Raw genomic sequence first — 27,893 nt, 5'->3', positions numbered from 1 at the left:
AGTGCTTAGAGGTGACATAACACCAGTATGAATCCATGTATAAATGGAAAACAAACGCTGGCCTGGTCTCGGAGCCCAGTGAAACTTAACAGTCCCGATCTGGTCTTCCAAAGATGGTTACCCAATACGGTTTTGCAGAATTGGGATGGTATACAACAGCATTTTATGTTACTGACGATAAAGATTGTGGCTTGCTGGCAGGGTCACCTTCCAGAGTATGCTGCTCCCTACATACACTGCTGTGACAAGAGGTTTGAAAGTGTAATGCAATGGTTTAAGGTGCTACACGTGGTTGACATTAGGAATTGGCACATGGTACAGGCTTATAAAATATATGAAACATTCACAAATCTAGAGGCAGATCAACGCAGTATTTCCACAATAATTCTTAAAAGGTAAAATAATTTCCCAAGAATATGTACACATTATCCTTTACAATTTAGAAGTCCAGCAAGTGGTCGGTGCAAGCAAAATGATATGCCTAGAGCCAGTACGCTTTGTTCTCTGTGCCCAGCAGTGACAACCTTCACAGTGCAACCTGCTCCCCAATCGTCGCAAACCTAGGCGAGGTCTGCACAAGGTCATTCTGTCACTTAGGTATGACCCAGGTGGATTTTAGTCTTAGATCGCCTTAATGGTGCAGTTGCAGATGGGTAGTCCCTTGCTACAGATGCCAACAGTGAGTGATGCCAAGTTAAGGGCCTAGAGAAACTGGGACTGCAATCATGATGGAGTGTCTACTCAATAGCACGGATCCCTTTTAAACGGGTCATTAGGGATAGGTTTTATTTTGCTTCAGGCCTTGGTAAAGGCTGACCTGATGTCACTGAAGAAAGAAACTGACTGAAGGACAAGACATACATGGGATTCATCTGTTGGTTCAACTCCTTACTCCTACAGAAGGGTGAATTCACAATGCGAAAAATAGTCCTACACATTTACAAATACCAAAGAGGGGACAGGGGCTTTTTGGATAGGTCCAGCATACATGCCTCTATAAATGTATGGCAAGAGATAGGAGTACACGGTTCACAAGGAAGGTGATGAGGGAGGGATTATATCCTACGGGCCAGGAAGTAGAAAGAACAGCTGGGGGATAGTTCCTTTTAGGAGCAAGGGCCCTTGCACACCCCAAAGGATGTCATGATTCATCATCAGGCAGCTCCTTGTTAGGCCGGCGCCGCAATGCTTAACGGGCCCCCAAAGGGGCCTCTTTGCTGCAGGTATTTGTGCCGATGTGAAGTCTACTGGGTGTGGGGGCAAAAAAAAAAAACTGGTGCGAGTAGAGACGGGAGAGTGCAAGAGTGAATTAAAAATAGCTATAGGAAACCCACAAGGAGTCCTTTATTCAGTGGGTTTCTATGCTATATTAAAAACAAAGACTAGAAGTCGTGGCTGGAGAGGGAGAAATTATATAACCTCTCAAACTCAAATTGGAATGTGTGCAGTGAATGGGTCAACATGTTTCATGCCCGTTTAAAGTCTAAGGGATCTCGGCATTTCGTCAGGACTAAGGGATCCTCATCTACTCTGACAGGAACGGATAGTATATGTGGTTGTGTGAGTAAAGGAGGCCTTGCTGGAGTCGAAGCAGAGCTCGAAAGCCTGCGCTCCTGTGACACTGCGAGAGCTCCTGCTTCCCTCTGATGGCAGAGGAAGCAGAGCCTGGCACCTGTAGCTGGCGTGGTTGGCTGGTGATCGATGTGGGTGGGTCGGTGGGTGGGGGGACCTGAGCTCCTGAATATGGGGGCACTCCTTGTCAGACAGACACATGGTCGAGCAGTCCTACCTAGTTAGCAACTGGAGGTGCAAGCCATTCCCTGGTCATCATAAGCAAACATGGCAATAAACAGCTTTAGATGTCCTTTGGCAACAAGCGACATACCAAAACAGCAGACTGAGACTCTGGCAGTCATTGAGTATCAGGGCATTACTATCATCCTATACCAGGATTTTAAGCTTGCAGTCCAGTCTGTTCCCGAGAATTCGCACCTTGTGAAGCACCTTATCCAGAAGACTGGACCCATCTTTTCACTCATATACCCCGCCAAGCTGTGAGTCAAGCTGAATGGCAGGATCCATTATTTCACTGATCTCAAAGCTGTTGTGAAATTCTCTTGCAAATTGGTGACACCCGGATACGTAACTCAACTTTACCCGGAACTGACTCTGGTGGGCCTCTTAGTGACAATGACTGACTGACATCCTAGTTCTGCTGTGCGAGGCTCCTGGTGGAGGCGACACGGCGATCTGTGGCAGAATAGCAGTGACCATTTATTTGGTGATAGACGTGCTTCGATCTCAGACACATGCGTTTTGCAAGTGGACTAGAGACTTACCTGTCCTCAACTTTCATATATCACACTGCTTTATGACCTTTTTCTCACTAAGAGAACCTTTGCCCTCCTATAACTCTTTATTTTATCCTCGACCACTGGGTTCCCTATTAACATTCCCAAATTACATTAAAGGAAAGGGAGGGGGTTTAAGTTTGAACTAATGGGATCTAAATGGCAGTACATACCTCCTCAAAAAGGACATACCTCAGAGTTCTGTAAAACCGCTGCAGTTTCTTTCGGACGTGCTGCCGAAGTGATTTTGTTATTTGGGAGTGACAGTATGTATTTACTTTTTCAGATAGTTGGATCCATCATCTTTCCAATTTGTTTGAAGGCTTTCCTTTATTTTTATGGTAAAGCATTGTCTTTTTTACCACTACATGGAATGACCTGTCATGCATGAACCACCCCACCGAGCCTTTAGTTATTTATTTATTTATTTTTCCAAGGGCACCAGGTCATCTTGGAATATATTTGGGTTCTAAGGTCCAAACTGCAGGTCCCTTTTTTGGTACACTTGTGCAGTTTCTTACTCACAGGAAATGCTTTGGGAGGCATTTCTTGCTGCTTGCATCATGGGTACAAATTATTTTTCCTTCCTTTTTTCACAACCAGGTGACTTTACACTAGTAGCAGCCTTACATAAACACATTACTCCACCGGGTGTATGCCTTTTTTTGTCCAGAGGCTATACCAAAGTTTTGATCTTTCTGCACTGGGAATCCTATTTTGGACCTTTGATGTCTATCCAAGAGAACTTTCGGTTACACCCTTTGTCAGCTGAGCAACGAGACCTTATGTACTCTCTGTTTTGAGAAACGCTTTCTATTATTTTATTCTATTCAGACAATTTTAAACTCTCTTTCTACGTTACTCTGTCCTGAAAAAGACCCTGTTAAATGTATGCTTTGGTGTCGAATCGTCAAATGATATGTCTTGACCACTGATTCATTAGTGGAAGGACCATCTCAAGGAGAATACCTGGATTTGATATGAACTTTAAGCTTCTCCTTGTAGAAGGGTGCTGTTGGTCGAGACCTTTTTGAATTGTTACGCGCACTGTATATATTGTTACATTTCGTTTCACCTACTCTTCACTCGCACAGTCACAAGTAGCACCTTATCACCGTTTGGAATTGTTTCTTGATTTATTTTGACAAATATGATAATTAAAACTGTCTATTCGTGGCTATTGTACTAGCAGGAGTTGTAGTACTGTGTCCCCCGGCCAATTCACTCAGTTGCCTAAATGATTATCCTGTGTATATGTTATATTAATGACCTTTATACCCAAATTTCCTTTGGGATACAGCCCCCCCCCTTTTATTCTTGTCTTGACAAAGTGCAACATTTGTTAGCATTACCATATGAGAATAGCCCTTCAGGCTTGTAAATGTTATTCCAGAAAGGTGTTTTACCTGTAACAATAAGAATTTAATACATTGTACATCAAGTTTGTTATTCTTGTTTAATCTTGGTGCAGACGTTTTACGCCCTTTGATTTCTAGCCATCTGCTTTGTCTTTGTTTTTTACAATTGGGTGTAAACCAAGAAACTTTGTGGGATTATGCCTTAGAGTGGCAAGCCCTACGACAATCATCCAAGAAATCTTTCATAGTACTAGAAATAAGTAAAAATACTTCTTTAGAATGTACTACTCTATTTTCTTATTTATTTAAAAGCATATTAATAGGATTGTAAACTATGGGGGTCGTGAATATTTTGCAGATCGTTTGACTGGTCGGCTTGCCCTCATCTTCCAAGTATGATGTGTGAAAGTGAGAGTATATGAAAACTGGCTAAAAACAAGAAGTAATTTGGTAGTTTGTAACAGGTGAGTCTTCCTTCCTCATGAAGAGTATGCCCCTTGCACTGGGTAAGGCTGTGCATATTTATGGACAACCCCATATTTGACATACTCCAAGTTAATGTATTGGTCAAATGGTCAACAGTAACTTTAAGCCGGATATTTTATCTATATCAGATTTCAAGAACAAAGAGAATTTCTGCCATTGTAAAAGGTTGAGAATTTTTTTTTTGTAAATGAATCCGATCATGCAGATGAATTAATGTTGGCAATTAAAGTATTAATCTAGGATTTGCAGAGTCGCTTTGTTTTATCAAATCTAAGGTAAGGCAGCTTAATACAAAAAGTCTGAACCTCACTAATAAGTCCGGTAGATGTTACGAAAAATAGAAAAACTGTTTTTTCATGACATTTGTAAAGATGCTTTATGTATATGCTCAAAAAGCATATACATAAAGTTACTGACTGAGGGGGTTGAAACCCTTCGAGTAGCAACCACAATTTCTGTCAGGGTGTGGTCACAAGCAAACTCCAAATTAACCTGTGCTCAACCCTTTGGTAGCTTGACACAAAGCAGTCAGGCTTAACTTAGAGGCAATGTGTAAAGCATCTATAGAGCACTTCAAACAGTAATGAAGTGTAAACACAACACAAGAAAAATCCCACACCAATTTATAAAAATAGAATAAAAAGTAATACATTATTTGAGATCAAAATAAAAATTCCTATCGGTAGAACTGTAGAAATGTAATTTTAAAAATGTAAGTGAAAATAGTGCGTAGAAGCACAAAGCGCCAACTGTGTGCTGCACCCAGACAACGTCACAAGTTCATGCCAACTGCGATGGAGCACCGGCTGATAGAGGCATTGTCAGGCCCACTGAACAAAGCACCTTAAATTATGGTTGCGGAGCATTGCAAGGATGCATTGCACAGCAGTGGTTTTGCAGAGCTTCAGAGCTGCGATGCAAGTCGTCGGTGAGGTTGCCATTAATGAGGGTTAGCAAAATGAAGCCCTGTGTTGATACTGTGCCACGGACCGGCAGTTCTGAAGAAGCTCCGGGGCTGTGATGGAGTCCACCGTCATTGTCATGTTTGGCGTTTATGAGAGGACTTGTGATGTGAAGATCTGCATCAGAGATGCGTTGCGCAGCGGTGGCACCGAGCAAGCTGCGCCCTCCGATGCAAGGCCCTGCACTGGGTAAGTGTCACGCTTCCGCGGTTCCGAAGCAGCTGTGAGGAAATGCATTGCACAGCGTCGGTTCGGCTTACAGGAACACAGCTGGACTGGCTGAGCATCTTCAAGCCCACTTCAAAGGATCCAGGGCTGGGGTGGCACAACTTAGAGGCAAGACTCACAGCAATGCATAATCCAGGTGCTGGGCTTAAGGTTTTTGGAGTCTGTTCTGTCCTTGAGATTCTCATCAGGAGACCAGCCAACTAGCCCTTAGCGTCACTCTGGTTGTCCTGGGATCAAGATGCCCGTCCAGTCTTTTTACTCAGGCCGCAAGACAGCAGGGCAACAGAGTAGCTTACCTTCTTGCATAGCAGCACAGCAATCCTTCTGAATCTTCCGCAGTTCTAGAGGTGTACTGAAGATTTGGGTCTGAGGTCCATTATCATACCTGGTGCCCACTTTCAAGTAGGAGAAGGTTCTAGAGGTTTCCACCCTCAGACATGTTTGGAATTTCTTGCTTCCCTGCCCTGGCTCCAGCTTGTGAGTGGTCACAAAGGACTAGTGTCAAAACCCTTTGTGGGTGTGCTGGGCAGAGCCTGTCTGATGTGCCAGTGTGGTAGGTGACTGCTCCTCCCCCTCATCAAGTAAGAGATGGCCCATCCTGCTGCTAATATTATTGTCTCACTGTCTGGAAGCAATACATAAAGACCAACTTTCAATTGCACCTAGTCATGTGAGCTAGGATACAGGCTGCAAACACCAAATGGTTGGGAAAAGAAAATGCCATTGTCAAGAATTCCTGTCATGCGAGGGGAGGAAAACGGTAACCAGCGAAAACGGACTACATCTCCCAGGATGCTTGCCGGTTGAGAGGTTATGTAAACAGGAGAGCTGTTACATAACTCAAGGAAAACACGCCCTTATGTAAACAGGAGAGCTGTTACATAACTCAAGGAAAACACGCCCTATAAAGGGAGGAACCGGGAGGTACAACGCTGTCGGATATTGTGTTTACACCGACGTACCTGCTTAGTGAAGAGCAGTGTTCCGGAGTGGTGCTCCAGTAAGGCAAGAACGGAGGTAGGTCGAGTCGTTACTCCCTGGGCCGTGTCTTGCCCCATCGTCACCTGTGAAGGACCCGGAAGCTCTACCGGATAACCATTGAGCTTCGCTTTTTGACTCGGCTGAGTCAAAGCGCAGTGGCGCTTTTGCTGGTTGGAGTCGTAACTCCCAGCCCGACCAGAGATACAGGGACTGCCAGCTGTAACGCACACCAGGAGGTGTTTGCCGCGTTACAGACTCAGAAGTCCACAGGATCGATCGAGCGGCTGCTCTCGGTTCAGTCTTCTTTGCTTGTGATTGGGGTATCGGTGACGCATCACCAGGAGGTGACTCCGCGTCCCGGTGCAGTCTGAGGAAGAGGTTCAGCGGCTGCTCCCTTCAGGTAGAGACCCCGGCTGGGTGTTTCCCTGACTCCTCGATTCCCCCCAACACTCTTCGTGCCCCTCACAGCCTACCGATTGGCATTGTCGGCCATTTCATTTCTGCCCTCTGTTGGCATACGCCGGGATCGGCGTATATGCAGAGGACGGCTAGGACCATCCGTGCTGTGGGCTGGTAACGTACTTAGCCTGGAGGATTCCAGTGACTATAACCTTTGTTTATTCCTTGTATTATTTTTGCCTTCATTAAAATAACTAAACCTTCACAAGTGGTTGCGTTCTCATTATCGTGTCTGTTAAACGATCCTGAGACGTTCGGGGCGTTACAAAATATCCGACCTTAATAACACTAACTGTCTCCCGGTCGATAACAGACATGGCAACACTTGATGATGTGCTGGCTGCTTTAGCGACCGTGCAAATTGAATTGGCTGCCTCCAGGCAAGAAACAGCCGATGTAAAAGCCAGACTGGATGCTATCCAATTGGACCCGCTCACGCCCAGCACCTCCCTCACGAACCAGACCCCTGCGGTAGTAGTGGAAATGCCGGTAGCCGTCCCCTTGGCAACACCAGAGAGGTACAGTGGGGATCCTAACACAGTGCAGGTATTCCTCACACAAGTGGCGCTACATTTATCGTGCAAACCAAGGGCGTTCCCCACGAGTCAGGCTCGTGTGGCTTTCCTTATATCCTATTTGGCTGGAAACGCGGCACAATGGGCCGTACCTCTGGTGAGCAGGGACGACCCCATCTTATGTGATTGGGGTGCTTTTCGCGAGGAATTCCTGAAAGTCTTCGACAGAAGGGCTGACTCGTACACGGCGGACCGTGAAATGCTTGAGTTGAGACAGGGATCCAACGACCTGGTGCAGTATCTCAACGCGTTCCGAAGGCTGGTTGCGGAAACCAAGTGGCCTGTTGCTAAACAGACGGCGCTCTTCCATCACGGGCTGTGCGATGAGCTCAAGGACGCCGTGGCTCATATTGACCCACAACCCAAGACATGTGAGGGCCTTATCAACCTGGTATTACGGCTGGAACATAGGCTAAGTGAAAGAAAGGGGGATCATGGGAGAAAAGGAAACTCCCTTCCATCCTATGTGACAGTGGGAAGTCCTGAAACTTCCACCGCATCCAAGGGAGAACCCATGGACATCGGCGCAATACGAGCGAGCCTCACAGCCACGAAGAAAGAGTCACGCCGTAAACAAGGATTGTGCCTATATTGTGGCAAAAAAGGCCACTACGTACGTGAATGCCCTGCCAAACCGAAGACGTCACGTTATCGGGCCAACCGGTCGCTAACAGCCGTGGTGGACGTACCGGCGGAAAACTAGAGGACTCCCAGACCAAAGAAGGGGCATCTCGGAGTCACTCATCCATCCCTTCACTTTCCAACTCGGTCACTAAAGGACAACGACACCTGTTTCTCACGGTGCACGTGGGAGTGCATGACCAGTGGATACCCGTTGTGGCCATGGTGGATTCAGGGGCCACTGGCATGTTTATGGACCACAACGAGGCATGCAGGCTAGGGCTAGTGCTTCTTCCCAAAGCTGTACCCGAAGACGTCTATGCTGTAGACGGAAGGCGATTGGTGACGGGGCCTATCGGGCAGCACACGGGGGTCCTTCCGATGAGATGTGGGAGGAACCATTTGGAACAAATCGATTTTAACATCATCCGAGCGCCCCAATATGGCGTCATATTGGGATTGCCGTGGCTACAGAAACACAACCCCTCTGTGGATTGGCCAACACATCGCATCGAACTGACGTCCCCGTATTGCATCCTGCATTGTGGAATAAGAACGGAATCCCTTGACGCAGATGAGAGCGGGAGTCAGACGGTGGCTACAGCGGCAGAAAAAGATGTGGCTCTCCCCCAGGCTTATCACAGTTTTGAGGATGTATTTGATGAGGTGAAGGCGGAAGTGCTACCACCACATAGACAGTTTGACTGCCAGATCGACCTGGTGCCAGGGGCCAGCGATCCCAGCGGCAGGCTGTATGCCCTGACGGAGCCTGAAAACGTGCATCTCCGGGGGTACCTGGATAAACTCCTCAAGCTAGGATTCATCCGCCCGTCCAAGTCTCCGGCCGCCTCGCCACTCTTCTTCATCCCGAAGGCTAATGGGGAGCTGAGAGCCTGTGTGGACTTTAGGGCATTGAATGCGATAACCGTAAAGAATCGGTACCCCTTGCCTCTCATCAGTGTACTTCTGGAACAGGTCAAGAAAGCTCGTATCTACACCAAGTTGGATTTGAAAGGGGCATACCATCTGGTGCGCATGAGGGACGGAGACGAGTGGAAGACCGCCTTTAAGACCAGGTTCGGCCTTTTTGAGTACCTCGTCATGCCGTTCGGTCTGTGCAACGCCCCGGCAGCCTTTCAGTACTTTTTGAATGAGGTATTCAGAGAGGAGTTGGATATCTACGTGGTCGTATATATCGACGACATCCTCATCTATTCGACCAGTGTGGAGGAGCACGTACACCACGTCAAAGCTGTGCTCCAAAAGCTGAGGGAAAACATGCTGTTTTGTAAACTCAGCAAGTGTGACTTCCACGTCACATCCGTGGAATTCCTCGGAGTGATGCTGAGTCCAGAGGGACAGGAGATGGCAGAACGAAAGATCAAGGCGGTGAAAGAATGGCCGGTGCCCCAAAGCGTGAAGGACGTCCAAAGTTTCATTGGCTTCGCCAACTTTTACAGGCGGTTTATAGATGGATTTTCAGGATTGGTGGCCCCAATCACACAGCTACTGAGGAAGTCCAAGGAGTTTGTCTGGTCCCCTGAAGCGAACAAAGCCTTTGAGGCCCTGAAAAGCGCCTTTGGTAAGGCGCCGGTGTTGGCTCACCCCGATCCGGATCTCCCCTACGTGGTGGAAGCGGACGCATCGGATGTGGCGCTGGGGGCTATCTTGTCCCAACGCAACCACGACACAGGGGTGCTTCATCCCGTTGCGTACATGTCCCGCAAACTCAACGACGCCGAACGCAACTACCATATTGCGGAGAAGGAGCTTCTCGCAATCAAGGACGCCTTCACCGAATGGAGGCATTGGTTGATGGGGGCAAGACATGTGGTATCGGTGTACACGGACCATCGGAACCTACAGTTCATGACGGCCACAAGACACCTTTCTCCCAGACAGCTGCGGTGGATGATCTTCTTTGCGGGGTTCAACTTCCGCATCACATATCGGCCGGGGACGGAAAACCGGAAGGCGGACGCCCTGTCCCGTCAATCTGCAGTTAAGGAACCATTGCCTGCGACCGAGCATTCCATCATTTCCCCGAGGATGGTATTGGGGGTTATCCAACCGGATACTTTCCTGAGGGGAATAAAGAGAGGGATCAGGTCATTCGCATGGCGGAGGTGGCTCCTCAGTCACAGAGAATGGCAGCTGAAGGACGGGATACCCCTGAAGGGCAGGTGCCTATTGATACCCACGCCTAGGCTAAGGAGACAAGCATTCATCTGGTGCCATGACTCTCCATGCGCAGGTCATTTGGGCTTTGAAAAAACGGTGGCTAGCATGGGACGGCATTTCTGGTGGCCAACCATGAGAGTGGATGACAGGAGTGTCCTACGTGTGCTACCATGAAGGCCGACCATGGCCGAACCCAAGGGCTCTTACATCCACTTCCGACCCCGGATAGACCATGGGATAGCATATCACTGGACTTCGTGGTGGGCCTACCGGTAGACCAGGGGATGACGGCAATACTGGTGGTGGTGGATTACTTGACGAAAATGGGGCACTTCATCCCCTGCAAGAGAGTCCCTACGGCCGGGGAATTGGCGTCACTACTCCTAAAGAATGTGGTACGACTGCATGGATTACCTGGGGTGATCGTGTCGGACCGGGGGTCGCAGTTTACTGCGCAATTCTGGAAGACTTGGTGCACTGCGCTGCATGTTAAGACCGCCCTGTCCACCAGCTACCACCCTCAAACGGATGGCCAAACCGAGCGCCTGAACCAAACGCTCAAACAGTATCTGCGATGTTTTGTGGACCAGGGCAGGGAAGAATGGGTCGACTTGCTATGGGTTGCAGAGATAGCCTATAACAACGCCACTCACAGCTCCACACAGGCATCTCCGTTCTATAGCAACTATGGCCAACATCCCAGGTTCTTGCCATTTCTACATCCGTTCAGAGAGGACAGGATTCCCGCCACAGCGGACAGGGTTGCACACATAAAAGACACGTTGATGCGCTCAAGGGCTGTCCTAATAGAGGCCAAGAGAAGATACAAGGCTGCGGCAGACAGGAAGAGAAGGCCCGGGCCACTGTACCGCACTGGAGACTACGTCTGGATATCCACAAGAAACATGAGGTTTCGAAAGAACAGTGTGTTCCATCCCAAGTACATGTGCCCCTATCGAATTACCAAGTGTATGGGTCCCGTGAACGTGAAGGTGTGCTTGCCCCAGTCATTGCGGATACACCCTGTCTTTCATGTATCATTGCTCAAACCAGCGCCCTCCAAGCCGTCTGGAACACCTAGGCCAGTATGCGTGGAGTCGGAGGTGGAGTATGAAGTGTCGGGCATACGGGCGTCCAAATGGCGCAGGGGGAAGCTGTGGTACCTGGTTGCATGGAAAGGCTATGGCCCGGAGGAGCAGTCATGGGAACCGGCTGAAGGGGTTCATGCTCCGCGCTTGGTCTCCTTGTTCCATCGGCGTTTTCCTGCCAGCGCTGGACCCGTGGGGAGCCGCTGAGAGGGAGGATGTACTGTCAAGAATTCCTGTCATGCGAGGGGAGGAAAACGGTAACCAGCGAAAACGGACTACATCTCCCAGGATGCTTGCCGGTTGAGAGGTTATGTAAACAGGAGAGCTGTTACATAACTCAAGGAAAACACGCCCTTATGTAAACAGGAGAGCTGTTACATAACTCAAGGAAAACACGCCCTATAAAGGGAGGAACCGGGAGGTACAACGCTGTCGGATATTGTGTTTACACCGACGTACCTGCTTAGTGAAGAGCAGTGTTCCGGAGTGGTGCTCCAGTAAGGCAAGAACGGAGGTAGGTCGAGTGGTTACTCCCTGGGCCGTGTCTTGCCCCATCGTCACCTGTGAAGGACCCGGAAGCTCTACCGGATAACCATTGAGCTTCGCTTTTTGACTCGGCTGAGTCAAAGCGCAGTGGCGCTTTTGCTGGTTGGAGTCGTAACTCCCAGCCCGACCAGAGATACAGGGACTGCCAGCTGTAACGCACACCAGGAGGTGTTTGCCGCGTTACAGACTCGGAAGTCCACAGGATCGATCGAGCGGCTGCTCTCGGTTCAGTCTTCTTTGCTTGTGATTGGGGTATCGGTGACGCATCACCAGGAGGTGACTCCGCGTCCCGGTGCAGTCTGAGGAAGAGGTTGAGCGGCTGCTCCCTTCAGGTAGAGACCCCGGCTGGGTGTTTCCCTGACTCCTCGATTCTCCCCAACACTCTTCGTGCCCCTCACAGCCTACCGATTGGCATTGTCGGCCATTTCATTTCTGCCCTCTGTTGGCATACGCCGGGATCGGCGTATATGCAGAGGACGGCTAGGACCATCCGTGCTGTGGGCTGGTAACGTACTTAGCCTGGAGGATTCCAGTGACTATAACCTTTGTTTATTCCTTGTATTATTTTTGCCTTCATTAAAATAACTAAACCTTCACAAGTGGTTGCGTTCTCATGATCGTGTCTGTTAAACGATCCTGAGACGTTCGGGGCGTTACAGCCATATTTGGCATTTTCAGAACTGTGACTTAAAATCCGACTTTACCATTAAAGAGGGTTTTAAATTACAATTCTTTAGACACCAAACTTGATATTCCTACCTGCTCCCAATTGAAATTTAGCACTTATTAAACATAATAAGGTAACCCAATGTTATCCTGTGGGAGAGACAGGTCTTTCAGTAGTGAAAAACAACTTTTAAAGTTTTTCGCTTCCATGACATGCAAGAGTGAAAAGTACCTCTCAAACATTTTAAAGTATGCTGCAGCCTGCCCTATGGGCTATTTAGGGCCCACCCTTGTGAGTGTCTTATAAGAATTAAAAATAAAGAATTAGGCATGGTAAAAGGTTTATTTTGCCAGGTCAAAATGGCAGTTAACACTGCAGAGACAGACTGCAATGGCAGTTCTGTGACCTATTTAAAAGGCTACTTAAATGGGTGGCTAAATGAGTGATGCGGGCTCGCTAATATATTTAATTTACAGGCCCTGGGTACAAGGAGTACCTCTTTACTAGGGACTTACAAGTAAATTAAATATGCCAATTGGGTGTAAGCCAATTTCACCATGTATAAAGAATAGAGCACAAAGCCTTTAGAACTGGTTAGTGTGGTAAAGTGCACAGAGTTGTAAGGCCAACAAAAAAGAGATCAGCTATAAGAGAACTGCAAAAGATTTGGGGGGAGACCACAAGGCTGACGAGTCTAACACCTTTATTTTAGTTTTTGTAACAATATGCAATACAAAAGCAAATATATTGAGTACCAACAAGCACTTCTGTGTAGAAATCTTTGGACACATTTCAGCTAATAATCTCACATTGGTAGATATAGCGATTATGCTTCAAGGCCAATTATGGACAAATCATCTGAGCCTGAGCTTATAGCATTAAGTCCAGCCTTAGGCACCAGCTCAGGAATTCCAGTTGGGTTAGACCCCTCCCGCCTATCCAGTTTCATAAACTGTTTGAAGGAAGAGCCAAAGCAACTCAAATTGGTCTATCTGGTCTTGAACTACTACGCTTAGTTTTTCAAAGTGTAGATGGTCCAGGCTTCCCCCTCCCACCAGACATGAAGTGGATGGATTAGGGGTGGTTTCCAAAATTGAGTCAAGGCCAGCCTGACTGCCTCTAGGAGGTGGGTGATGAGCTGGCCTCCAAGTGTAGTTAAGGGGTATTCAGTGTGCTATTCCGCTTCTGCCAAGAATATCACTAATGACTGGGGTGGAAGTGACACCCTCAACATCGTTCTTATGTGAGCAATATTTCCCTTACAGTATGATTGAATAAGTGGACACAGCCAGCAATGTGCATGGCTTCTCTGTCCCTTTTTCATAGTAACATTGTTGTAAATAAGTATTGTTTTTCGCTGCATCTTTTTATAAAAACTGCTCTAATTCACCTTGTACTTTGGGGAGGTCCCGTTGTGTGAGAAGTGAAGGGTTTTGTTTATGTAGAGCTTCACTCCTGTGCAGCTCACCCTCTAGCTCCTGTCACTTTTGTTTATCAAGTGTCTTTCAAGTGTGGCTGTGTGGGAAATGAGTTCCCCTCATACCACTATCTTGGCGGCATCTCACAGCACACTATAATGCACCTCACCATTTTCGTTTAGGGCTTCATATATGAGGTCCCTCACTACTGTGTCCCTCAGTGCCACCTCACTCACCCATGGGCTTGTGTTTGGCGAAAGGGTTCCACTGTGTCTAAATGCAGCAACACTGAGGGGCGATCTGAAAGGATTTTCAGCACTAGATCGAAGTGGATTATCTGCGAACCTATGGCTCTTGATGTGAGAGTAAAGTCTAAGAAAGTGTAGGATCGGTGAACATTGGCGCTAATCCCTTTCCCCTTGGTGTTGGACCCTCCAAATACCGAGATTAAGGATCTGATAAACCTTTTATAAGGGACGGAGGAGCTTTGGGACATGCCTGACGGATTGGATGACTATCTCTTTTAAGGTGGAGGATCATTTTCAATTATCCTCCTATATTTATATGGCCTTTGGTCAGATGGGCTTCTGTCGGGAAGTAGTTGTATAACACTTTTCTTTGTCTTCCTTGGGTGCATTTACTGACTATATAATTAAGAGGATAGTTCAAAAGGACAATGGTCTGGTGAGGTCAGAGATCCTCAAGTAGCAAGGCTACAGTTAGTGATTTAAGGAAAATTCAATTATATTTAGTGATATATTGAACACAATTAGATCAAAATAAGAAACGTATGCAAGGACACAGAAGAGTAAAGGAAGACGTCACATTTTATTAAACATCATAAAATGGAGTAGCTTCCGTTTCTGTCATTTTTGTATTTCAAGAAGAATATACAGTGCTCACACATACACAAGTGAGGGTGCGTGAAGTGAAGTGCTTAGTGACAATAAAAACTTTTCATCGCATTGAAAACATGTCAAAGAGAACCCAAGTGGTTTACACAATGTTAGGGAACTTTGAAATTGTAGTCGACGGAGTTTCGATCTTAGTGATTCAAGATCATCATCAGGACAATGTAAGTGCGAGCACGTAAAATCTAAAATGGGGGGAAATAATCAATTACTGATGTGTCCTAATTAAAAAACAACAAACAATTGCGTTGTAGTATTGGCGCAATGAAGGCGAGTTAGCAATTATAATGATGGCCAAGTGAAGGAACATCAGAGCAATTATGTTAAATAAAAGATATCGAGTAGGGACAGATCAAGGCAATCAAAGTCCTCCAAGGTTGGAGATGGTGCAGCGGTGGCTAAACTCGTCAAGGTATTGGTGTGTGAAATTCCAATGACGGAGGAGTGGGTGCAGCTGGCACGGAGAACCGTCACGACGAGCAAGGAGAGAAGTTTAGAACCGCCATGCAAGAGCAATATCAAGGCGCGCAGGACGAGGGGACGCACTAAGTGAATTAGTAGCAATGATGGGTCCATGGCGCAGAGTAAAAAAGCGGCAATGAGGTGACGACCCCATTTATAGGAATGAGTGTGGTCGTGAGCTGCTCGTATCTGGCGAATCGTGATAGAGTGCAAGGAAGGAAGGCATTAACGCTATGCACGAACTATTGATATCGTAAGGAAGGAGACTTACTACACGAATTTGTAGCAAACACATCTGAGGCCGGCAGAGTTGGCCGAAGGTCCCAAAGTCCGGGAGGAGGCCTGTGCGGGCAGCGGGACACGAGGGGGACTCAACCGTCCCAGGGGTACTGGGGACGAGACAAGGGGAGGAAGAATTTAATAAAAGTGGGTAGGGGGGAACTCCATGACGGCGGCGTGAGGAGTGAGACTTACTTGTAGGGAGAATTTTCAGGAGTAAGAGTATATCGCGGGAGGACAGCCGTTGGCAGTAGTCCGTATTCTGCGGCGTGTACCTAACCCAATGCTTGTAGTAAAACCGGAGGTTTCTGCAGGCGAGAAGGGGAAGGGGACCGTTAATTACATATTAAGTGGGGTAGAGGAAGGACCAACGGGCGGCGTGGGAGGGCAAACTTACTTGAACGGTGGATAATTCAGGGATGAATGAATCACAGCAAGAGCGCGCTGGTAGCAGTCCGTAGCGTGTGGTGTGAGCATTCGTAAATGCTAGATATTGACGCTTGACAGTGAGATAGCGCATGCGTGGAGCAGCGCATGTGTAGACCAAGGATGGTCATGCCGTTTAAGCAGAGTGAAAGGGCAGCCATGTTGGATGAGGGGGAGGTACATGCATATGTAGGTGTAAAGGATAGATTACGTCGTGAAGAGAAAGCATTGCATCTACATAAATAAGGGGGTTGAGAAATGACAATTCTAAAACGGTATGGAAGCAGAAGGACACTTATACAGTAACTATTGTTCCGGTTGTTATTACACAATGGCATTAAGGATTCATACCGCATGCAAGACACACAGACATCATATTCAAGGGTGGATATGGAGCTCTAGTGTCAAGCGCATAAAAACAGAGTCAGCCTGAGGACATAATGGTTACAAAAAAGTTACAAAATCATGTTCCACTCATCAATGGTATTAAGACCATGTTCAATTGAGCGACAATTAAACATCCATTTACATTCCAGACTGTTTAGAATGAGACTCGGATCTCCACCTCTGTTAGGGTGGAGTATGTCGATCACTAGCCATTTAAGATCATTTTCAGTATGTCCTTTTTCAATGTAGTGGTTCACCAAGGGGGCTGTTGTAACTCTGCATCGTATTCTGATCCTGTGTTGTCCAATTCTGGCTTTGATTTTTTGCGTTGTCTGGCCAATATACTTCAGGTTACATGGGCATTGAATACAATAAATTACATTTGTGGAGTTACAATTGGAAAAGAAATTCAGGTCATGCATGCTAGTAGCGTATGGAAAAACCTTGGTGTTAGTTGTGAAAGGGCATGCTGCACAATTACCACACTTGAAATGGCCTATAACAGGAGGCAGTCCAAAAAAAGAATGGATTCCATTGTTTTTGGATATGGGTCTTTGTGCCCTAACTAGATGATCCTTGATATTGCGACCCCTCCTGAAAGAAAAAAGTGGGGCTTCCTTAGTGATGTTTATGGATGTAAGGAGTGGGCAGTGTTTTTTAACTACTTTGGTTATGCTGTTGGTAGCGGGGCAAAAAGTAGTCACACAGGTGATCCGTGATAGGGCTTTTTTGGGTTTGGGTTCCAGGAGTATCTCCCTGTGAGAGTACCACGCTCTCTTCATGGATCTTTTTACTAAGCGTCTGGGGTACCCTCTGTTAAGTAGTTTGTCACATAGGATATTGGCTTCTTTAAAGTAGTCATCTTTGAGTTTACAATTCCTTCTAATTCGAAGGAATTGTCCAAAGGGAAGTCCATCTCTGAGTGCTCTGGGATGTGCACTTCTGTAATGTAATAGAGTGTTGCGCTCGGTGGGTTTTCTATACAAAGTGGTGTATAGGGTACCTTCAGAGTGAATAACAGTAACATCAAGGTAGTTTATAGAGTGATTACTGGAGTCATGTGTGAACTTGAGATCCGGTTGGCAGTTGTTGAGCCAGAGGCAGAACTCAGCGAGTTCTAAGTTTGAGCCATGCCAGATCATAAAAACATTGTCGATGTACCGATGCCAGCTTTTAATTTTGTTGCGGTGTGGGTTGAGTTCATTGAGGATAAATATCCTCTATTTCATCGACGTACAAAATGGCAAAATTAGGGGCAAAAATTGCACCCATAGAAGTACCCTTCTTTTGTTTGTAGTATTTCTCATTAAACCGGAAATAGTTCTCTGAGAGATCTATTTCGAGAAGAGAAATGATGAATTCAGTCGGTACCTTGTGTGGGCGAGGTCTGTTGTTAAGATGTTTTTCAATGACTATTTTGCCTTTATCTTGTGGAATGTTCGTGTAGAGTAACTCGATGTTTAGGGTGACCAGAAGCTCAGAGGAAGGGTCAAAAGTCTCTTTCTCTATTATGTTGATAAAATGTGTGGTATCTTTGACATAGGCAATTGTGTTCGTAACTAAATCTTGAATAAAGAAATTGACATATTTGCCTAGGGGTTCCAGAATGGAATCACATCCCGAGAGGATCGGTCTGCCAGGAGGGTTGCTAGGGTCTTTGTGTACCTTTGGTAGTGTGTAAATTACTGGAGTTCTGGGGTTTTTGTTATTCAGAAAAAGAAACTCATTATGGCTGATGTAGCCTGCTTCTTCTGCGGCCCTGGTCGATGTTTGTATTAGAGTTTTAATGTCATTGAGGGGGTTATTATTCAGTGGTTCATAGTGAGCAGTGTTGTTAAGCTGTCGCATGATCTCTTTGTCATAGTTGGACTTGTCTTGGATCACAATCCCGCCACCCTTATCACATGGTTTAATAATGATATTTTCTGCATTTTTCAGTAGGAGAAGGCTTTTTTTCTCTGCCATGCTTAAATTGTACAGGACAAATTTGGGTTGATTTTTTAATTTTTCCAAGTCCTTCAAGGCAAGATGCTCGAATGATAGGACTTCAGGTGGTAAAGCTCCCGTAGGTGGATTGAAGGTAGATTTAGGTCGTAGGCCTGTGGTATCCCAGTTAGGGGAAGTATCTCTGTTAAGGAAAAAGGCCTGTAGTCTAATTTGTCTAAAGAATTGGAAAATTTCGGTCTGTTTCTTGAACCAGTCAATTTTTTCAGTGAGTACATAGGAAAGTCCTTTGCTGAGGAGGGAGATTTCAGTAGTCGCTAATTGATGGCTGGAAAGGTTAAAGATTGGAATTTCTTCGGTGGGTTGTATACTGGGGATATTTTCCAGCAAGGGCTCAGTTAATACTGGTAGCCCCATTGGTAAAATTTCTGTCGTGTCTGACGTTCCCCTGGTTGGAAGTTGTATCTCTGCTTGTACCTCCCTCTCTCTGGTTGGAAGTGTTGGCCTCTCCCTAAAAAATTGGGAGTATTGGGGGCTGAACTCGGTCCTGCGCTTTGGTCAGATGAATCAGAGTCTGCAGAAGAATCAGAAAACGTGACTGGTTGTTTATTTTTAAATCTACCCCAAGTTCCCGCCTGTTGTCTTTGTGGGAATTGGGGCTGACTGAAATAATCCTCTCTAAGATATGGGTAGGTTTTTTCTTTGCTATAGTTTTTGATGTCTTTAGTCACTTTGGTTGCTTTCTTGTGGTGTTCAAATTTGTGAAAGTCAGAGATAGTTTTATCTATTTTTTCAAGGACTGACTTAGCGTCTGCTAGGCTATCCAATTCCAAAATGGCTTTCTCAAGTAGTAGTATTTCTTCAAGTTCTTTTTTACTTTGTTCAAGCACGGTGTCTATACCAAGGACCATCCAATGACGTGAACATGTTGTCCCTATGTGTGCAAGTCGTTTTTGAATTTCGGGTCCTGTAGGAAGATGGCTGGGGTGTTACGCACCTGTAGCCCTAGGGGGATAATGTCTGCTTTTAGGTACTCTGTGAGCATGCGTGTATGTAGTTCTGTTCTAATATGCTTTTTATTTAAGGTTTTCTAGTTTTGTTATTTTATCTGTAGCAGCATCAGTTGGCGCAGTTGGGGCTGCTGATGATGTTTGGAAAAGGGAGGGGCCACTAATAATCCTCGCTATATAGTCCTCTGTGTAAGTAGGAGCTATTGGATTTGACATTCTATGGTAAGTAGAAAGGAATCAATCAATGAGAAAAACCACGTGAGTGGTGAGCAAACCCTTGCAGTGTAGCCACTGCTCATAGGATATGTATGAAAAACAAGGGGACCCCACACGAATGTGACCTGGGGTAAGTGGATAGTTCAAAAGGACAATGGTCTGGTGAGGTCAGAGATCCTCAAGTAGCAAGGCTACAGTTAGTGATGTAAGGAAAATTCAATTATATTTAGTGATATATTGAACACAATTAGATCAAAATAAAAAACGAATGCAAGGACACAGAAGAGTAAAGGAAGACGTCACATTTTATTAAACATCATAAAATGGAGTAGCTTCCGTTTCTGTCATTTTTGTATTTCAAGAAAAATATACAGTGCTCACACATACACAAGTGAGGGTGCGTGAAGTGAAGTGCTTAGTGACAATAAAAACTTTTCATCGCATTGAAAACATGTCAAAGAGAACCCAAGTGGTTTACACAATGTTAGAGAACTTTGAAATTGTAGCCGACGGCGTTTCGATCTTAGTGATTCAAGATCATCATCAGGACAATGTAAGTGCGAGCACGTAAAATCTAAAATGGGGTAAAATAATCAATTACTGATGTGTCCTAATTAAAATACAACAAACAATTGCGTTGTAGTATTGGCGCAATGAAGGCGAGTTAGCAATAATAATGATTGCCAAGTGAAGGAACATCAGAGCAATTAATGTTAAATAAAAGATATCGAGTAGGGACAGATCAAGGCAATCAAAGTCCTCCAAGGTTGGAGATTGTGCAGCAAGTAAGTCTCACTCCTCACGCCGCCGTCATGGAGTTCCCCCCTACCCACTTTTATTAAATTCTTCCTCCCCTTGTCTCGTCCCCAGTACCCCTGGGACGGTTGAGTCCCCCTCGTGTCCCGCTGTCCGCACGGGCCTCCTCCCGGACTTTGGGACCTTCCGCCAACTCTGCCGGCCTCGGATGTGTTTGCTACAAATTCGTGTAGTAAGTCTCCTTCCTTACGATATCAATAGTTCGTGCATAGCGTTAATGCCTTCCTTCCTTGCACTCTATCACGATTCGCCAGATACGAGCAGCTCACGACCAAACTCATTCCTATAAATGGGGTCGTCACCTCACTGCCATGGACCCATCATTGATACTAATTCACTTAGTGCGTCCCCTCGTCCTGCGCGCCTGGATATTGCTCTTGCATGGCGGTTCTAAACTACTCTCCTTGCTCGTCGTGACGGTTCTCCTTGCCAGCTGCACCCACTCCTCCGTCATTGGAATTTCACACACCAATACCTTGACGAGTTTAGCCACCGCTGCACCATCTCCAACCTTGGAGGACTTTGATTGCCTTGATCTGTCCCTTCTCGATATCTTTTATTTAACATTAATTGCTCTGATGTTCCTTCACTTGGCCATCATTATTATTGCTAACTCGCCTTCATTGCACCAATACTACAACGCAATTGTTTGTTGTATTTTAATTAGGACACATCAGTAATTGATTATTTTCCCCCATTTTAGATTTTACGTGCTCGCACTTACATTGTCCTGATGATGATCTTGAATCACTAAGATCGAAACGCCGTCGACTACAATTTCAAAGTTCCCTAACATTGTCTAAACCACTTGGGTTCTCTTTGACATGTTTTCAATGCGATGAAAAGTTTTTATTGTCACTAAGCACTTCACTTCACGCACCCTCACTTGTGTATGTGTGAGCACTGTATATTTTTCTTGAAATACAAAAATGACAGAAACGGAAGCTACTCCATTTTATGATGTTTAATAAAATGTGACGTCTTCCTTTACTCTTCTGTGTCCTTGCATACATTTCTTATTTTGATCTAATTGTGTTCAATAGATCACTAAATATAATTGAATTTTCCTTAAATCACTAACTGTAGCCTTGCTACTTGAGGATCTCTGACCTCACCAGACCATTGTCCTTTTGAATTACCACTTACCCCAGGTCACATTCGTGTGGGGTCCCCTTGTTTTTCATACATATATAATTAAGAGGCCGCATAACAGGGAGGCCGGTGCAGTGGTGCCAACTAGTCATCCTCTGATGTGGTGCTGTGGGCCATCCTGTCTCTCAGCCGCCCTTTCCATTCTGTGTGGGCTCCATTCGTATTAGGGCATCCTCCCTGGAAGGTGATTAGCATGCTAGGTCTTCTGCTGTGGCCCTCAAACCCAAGTGCGTAGGCCTCAGTGACCTTCCTGATCTCATGCTGCATGCCTTTGTAGGTGAACTTGAAGCGGTAGGCGAATTCCCACTTATAAGGAGATCTTTTAATGACAATGTGAGTGAATTCTCTGCGATGCAGCAAAGGGTTGTTAAGACACCTTGGAAGAGTTCTAATACAGAGTTCTGAAAAGCGATTGGTTCCTGGTTACGGGCTTCCAGGAGGATTGCTTTCCTGTCCTTAAAAAAGTGAACTTTAGTTAGGACATTAGGAATTACATTCCTTAGTTACTGGAGAGCGGAGATCAGCCACTGTGTGCAATCCAGGCGTATTTATTCAGGAAGTCTTGCAAGAGACGGTGAAATAGGGCCTGGGCATATTCTTTTAAGTCCTTGGAGGAAATTTCCCACGGAATGCCCCTGATTTGCTTGTCATTTCTCTGTGAGACATTTAAAAGTTCCTTCAATGTATCAGCTAGCTCCTGTTGGTGGGTTTCAAGGGTGGCCTGGCGTCGGGTGAGATCATCCTGCTCATGATCTGTGTTTGCCATGTTGTTCTCCACTTGATCAATTCGAGTTTCTGCCTTCTGTATGGAGCGATCACATTTTGAGATCACTTTGTTGATGTTTGGACAACAGGCTGTCATTTCCTTGTGGAATTCCAGTAGCAGCTCTTGGATATCTGCTTTAGTCACCAGTGCGTGCATGTTAGGGTTGGGCTTGAGAGTAGGATTGCTTTATTAGAATAAGCCTGGGATCTAGCACATCTGTGCCCTCTCCTCTACTAGCACCTGTCACATGTTTTTAATGGAGGACGCCTTGGCTGCTTTGATTTTTGAAGCAGTCATATCTGCTGTACCACCCCACAAAATGGACCCCACCGATCAACTGTGAAGCCAGACGTCAGCCCGGCATACAGACTGCGCAGGGGGTTAACTTCTTTATGCAATGAATGTGCTAACTGAGAGCAGTTGTAGGGAAAGCTGAGTAAGGCCCCAGAAGTTGTCTCTCGGAGGTTGGAGGACCTGTGTTGATCCAGTAAGCACCATGAACAGCTTTTATTTCTAAGAACAGCTATTTATTTGCTGATCGCTCAGTAAGAGCGATCAGGGGCATCAAGGCGAAGGCAGTCCAAAAAGCGCGTTTTTCATAAGAGGGTCAGTCAGAGATACAGCGGAGGTCACAGGAATCATCCAGGGCGACGCTGGAAGCCGGTTGGGTAAAGAGTGTCCAGGAGGCACCGTTAGCAAGTTGCCCGCTCTGTGCTTTCTTATCACCCACAGGCATAGTCGCTGTTTTACCATTGCTACATTCTTCGGGTCTCGGCCCCCACAGAGCTCATAATCAGTTGCAGCAACATCTTGGAAGCCGCACTGTGAAGAGCGCAAAGAGCTCCTCGATGGCCGAAGGGAGGTTCTCCCTGCTTAGTGGCTGCCTGGGCACCCGAGACTCAGTCAAAACGTAACTTGGTGGGAGCTCGCCAGCGGAATTCAAGCAGGACATGTTATGCTGGGTCCACGCCCAGGCCACTCCCTCTTCCTAGCCTTTTAACGAAGAGTCTGTTGTGTGAGGAAATGTAATTTACAAGTCAAAAATTTTGTACTGTGAATACATTTCCTTTTACTACTCACCAAACCAAGAATAGTTTTATTTCTGTAGTTATGGAAAAATGGTTCCATTGTCCTGATATTTGCTTCTACTACATGCCTAATTGTTCTTACAGTGGCCTCATTCTCAAGTTAAACTGTGGTATTAATAGAATAATAGAATAAAGAAGACATCGTTCCTGGTAGGACCTTTAATTTTCTGACTGTATTTTGTGTCATTGCTTTGATGTACTGGGGCAGTTTAATCTCTCCCCTCTTTTGTCACAGGAAGGCCTCCAAAGTGTCTTGGAAGGTATTTGCCCATAGAAACAAAATTGGCTAGCAGTTGGGGAAATTGATTTTGTCTTGTGGAGGGTTCGACCTAGTTGTTTTTAACAATTTTAATGTTTGAACATTCAGAGATCTGTTGCAGTGAAGGGGCTTTTATAAATCAATTGTTGCTATATTGTAAAATTTCTTGTCTTAGATATGCAGCCATCAGTGCCAGGCATTTCGTAAAGACTCTTAGCACTGATTTTAATCCGTTTGAACTGATTATGGTGGGCATCTAGCGTAAGTGTATGTATTCCGATGTAGGGGCAGGTGGAAGTACAAGTATTTCAGGTCCATTGAAACTACATAATATTCTTGATTTACAGATTGCTGAACAGCCAACAGTGAGATCATCTGGAGGGATGCTTTGTTAGGGATGCTTTGTTAGGAATTTGTTTAATGCTCTCAAATCCAAGATGGAAAGCTGTTCCTCAGTTTTCTTTTGGATTAGGAACACATCTTGAATAAAATCCTTGATGTTTTTGGGATTCCAGTACCGGTGCTATGGCCACATTCTGAATTACTATGAGGATTTCTAATCTGAGAGCTACCAGATGTAAATAATGTTTCTTTTTTGGAGGCGTTGCTGGTGAAACTGAAGTCCTGATCTTCAGCAGAAATGTCGGCCACTGGAATGACTCCTGGTGGTCATCAGAACTCGGATCCACTCCCAGTCCGAAAGACGACACTTGCAACCTCATCATCATCCTGGACAGCAAACTCCACACGTTCGACATGCTCTGCAAATTCTTCAAATGGCTCCTCATCAGCACCAGAAGAATGGTGATGCGGGTCCTCATCACCAGCCAGCTGGACTATGGCAATGCACTCTATTCAGGCACCACCACCAAACTCATGAAAAGATTCCAGATGATCCAGAACGCAGCAGCCAGACTGATCCTCAACCTACCGAAGCGGACCCATATCACCCAGCACCTGAAGGACCTACACTGGCTCCCCCATACAGAAGCGATGCCAATTCAAGCTTCTCACCCACACAGACAAAGCCCTCCACACCAAGGACCTGCCTACATGAACCACCGCCTGCTTTTCCACCGACCTCCCAGGACCCTCCGCTACACACACCTCACCCTCACTCAGACTCCACGCATCTGCCACTCCCGAGGACGCTCTTTCTCCCACCTCGCTGCCAAGTCCTGGAACGCCCTCCCCCTCGGCTTCAGGAAGGGGCTCAAGACCTGGCTCTTTGAATTATACTATTTTGGGGGAAATGTCCAAAAATAACTACTTTCGTTTTTTGAGCATTTATTATAAGCTCATTTCTTTCGTTGTAATTATTGAGGGCATCTAGGCCCTGAGTACTGAGTTACGCCTGTCTACTTTACCTTTCTCCAGGCTGGCTATGAATTGCCAAAGCTGACGTTTGTGTGGTTTTGAGAGCTTGTGTATCGTTATCCAGTCTCTCTCTATTTTATTTTGTTTAAGAGACCATAGCAGATGTCTACGCTTTTTGGATAGGTCTTTACACATTCCCCTTGTTTCTTGGGTTCCTGAAATCCTTTTTGCTCTTTTTGCCATCTTCAACTTTCGTATTATTGAGAAGCACACAACTTTTACTCTAAAATGTACTCTGGTTAACTCTGTAGTACTCATTAAAGCACTTTTTTTGGTTGATCGCCTTACATCTCGTGCCCGACGTGCTGTCAAGATAGACATAAATATCAGGAGTGACACAGTTTATTTGAGAGATCTGTGTTACTGTGAGAGGGAACATCCCAGAACAATATGGTTTGATAAAATGTTCATTTAGGTTTTGTTACAAGTATGAACGATCTAGATCTGGGGAAGCTGAGAAGCCAGGTACTACCCAGTTTTGAATGCAGTAGTTTTCCCAGATAATATAAATGAACACAGGCAGGAGGTCTGACCACCAAACTTTGCAACAGACCAGCCCTGATGAAGTCATAGGAATATCTCAAACAACGGAACACGTGTTGGCTAAAAGAAGGTCATCTGGAAGAAAAATAAATCTAACTCTGAAAAAAAGAAAAGGAATCTCATATGTTAAACAATAATTACGTTTGTTACACAACACAACTGTAATTGAATTGAATGGCGTGTGCTTCAAATTTATAGCATCTGTTCACCGATCTTAGGAATGTATCAGGGGAGTAGGGTGTTTCTCCACCACCATTGAAGGCACCCACGGGCAAAAACCCTGTTGTATGAATATGCATGTAAATATTGGATTAGAGCGCGACACCTCACAAACACGAAGGCCCTGATGTACGACCGTTTTTTGCGGTCGCAAAAGGGAAATCAACCCTTTTGCGACCGCAAAAAAAACAGTGGTGGTATGTACAAAAGCTATTTTGCGAGTCATTGACTCGCAAACTTGCGTTTGCGACTCGCTATTAGGAAGGGGTGTCCCTTCCTAATAGCGACTAACACCAATATACTATAGTTTTGCGACCGCATTTGCGGGCGCAAAACACTCGCAGTTTACCACCTACTTCAAGTAAGTGGTAAACCACTCGCAAATGGGAAGGGGTCCCCAGGGGTGCAAAAATATTTTTTTAAGAGCAGGCAGTGGTCCTGCAGTGCCTGCTCTTAAAAAATGAAACTGTAATGTTTCTTTTTTCTTTTTGAAATGCATTCCATTAAGGAAAATACTGCTTTATTGAAAAAGCAGTCATAGACATGGTGGTCTCCTGACCCCAACAGGCAACCATCCCTGTGAGTGCTAGCCATTCCCAATGGGGTCGCAAATTGCACTTGCCTCATAAATATTGATGAGACATGTATTTTGCGACCCCACTGGGAATCGCCAACAGTGTCTATGACACTGTTGTACATTCAGTGTAGCGAGTCGCAAATTGCGAGTCACAATTCTGCACAATTTGCGGCTCGCTAAACTGAATGGTCAGAACTAGGACATTGATCAGTGGATTACCCACATGTAGATAAAAAGAAAACGAATCTTGGCTCAAAAAACGTACCTTTCGTCTTGGCGGTCTTTGATGACCCAATATCTCCAGGACCCACTGAGGCAACAGAAGAACAAACCAGCTTAAAAAAAAAGGTCCAAAATTAAATGTTTGCATAGCTATGAGAACACTAGCATTACAACCTTTATTTGGTGTAAGATAAGGATACTTTTGCAAAATAATATATTAATGTCACAAATGATGGATTTTCCCCTTTTCTAATTGTCACATTCTAAGTCTTCTTGACAAATCACCATTTAATATTTCCACAATTCTATATGAACTCACTTCCTATTTGGCAAACTCTGTGTACTTTACTAAAATGCACTTCTAAAATACAGTTTGATAATCCTGTACGTACTGTCAGGTTTCACACAAGAGTAAATGTAACCAGGGCCGTACCTAGACATCCTGGGGTCAGATTACGTTATTTCTACCAGTTTCTGGCAATATGCACTGGTGCTAGGCAATTTTGAAGGTTTGCAGGGCACATTTTCACCAAAACAACAGCATGAAAATGGCGTTTTCACTGAATCTCCTAATCAGAAACATTTTCTACTGATTATTTGATGCGGATCTTGGAAGTATATTTTCCTCTGACTAGGTGATATCTTCATATACAGGACTCTGTTTTGCCCACATTCTTCTTTCACACGAATATTCTTTCCAACTACAGACCATCTGTCTTCAACCGTTCACGTTTAAAGTCACGATATTAGTACTTAACAACCAACTTTCCATTTTCTTTCAGCAACATTCTTAATTTGATTTTACTCAAATCAGCTTTCACCTGTGCCACAGAATAGAAAGTGTACTGACTGCTGCTCTGGATGATTTAAGATTTACTCTGGATCCAGGTGGGCAAGCAGTTTTTGTCCACCTGAATCACTGATGACACCAAGCTTGCTATGTGGAGCCAACCATCATTAGAAACTGCATACCCTTTTGTCTGACTTAATTACTCCACGACCTGTATGCTTAACCTCGATTCTAAATGCCCGTGTCCCCCGATTGTGTATATGAGCCAACCATCATCCAGCTTTTACCTTCTTTCCAAATGTAATTGAAGAACATTGTTGCCAGGAATAAGGGGGTTCTGTGGAGATGGAGATTTCAAGGAAAGGATGCAATAGAATCTGCACTTGAAATACAGTAAGGTTGTGGAAGACCGGTCTATGGTGGTTGAGGCATCTGAATTGGTAACTGGTGAAGGTCAAGGGACCACTTTCAGGTCTTGAGTGGCAGCAGGGCTTCGTAAGCAGGCCAATTCTCTTGGAAAGGTGCTAG

The 27,893-nt window shown here is 45.5% G+C and overlaps 1 protein-coding gene across 1 annotated transcript in view; it reads right to left on the bottom strand.

Annotated features, from left to right (window-relative positions):
• Window positions 1-27,893, bottom strand: part of DNAAF6 (dynein axonemal assembly factor 6) — a 206,326-nt gene that overhangs the window by 121,986 nt on the left and 56,447 nt on the right. The window contains exon 3 of the mRNA XM_085607673.1: window positions 26,619-26,688. Within this exon, the coding sequence (XP_085463799.1) occupies window positions 26,619-26,688 (70 nt within the window). The remainder of the gene's footprint in view (window positions 1-26,618; window positions 26,689-27,893) is intronic.

Source organism: Triturus cristatus, chromosome 5_2 (assembly GCF_964204655.1).
Source record: "Triturus cristatus chromosome 5_2, aTriCri1.1, whole genome shotgun sequence".
Taxonomy (NCBI): domain Eukaryota; kingdom Metazoa; phylum Chordata; class Amphibia; order Caudata; family Salamandridae; genus Triturus; species Triturus cristatus.
Note: the sequence above shows the minus strand (reverse complement) of the source record. Positions and strands in the feature narration are given on the sequence as shown.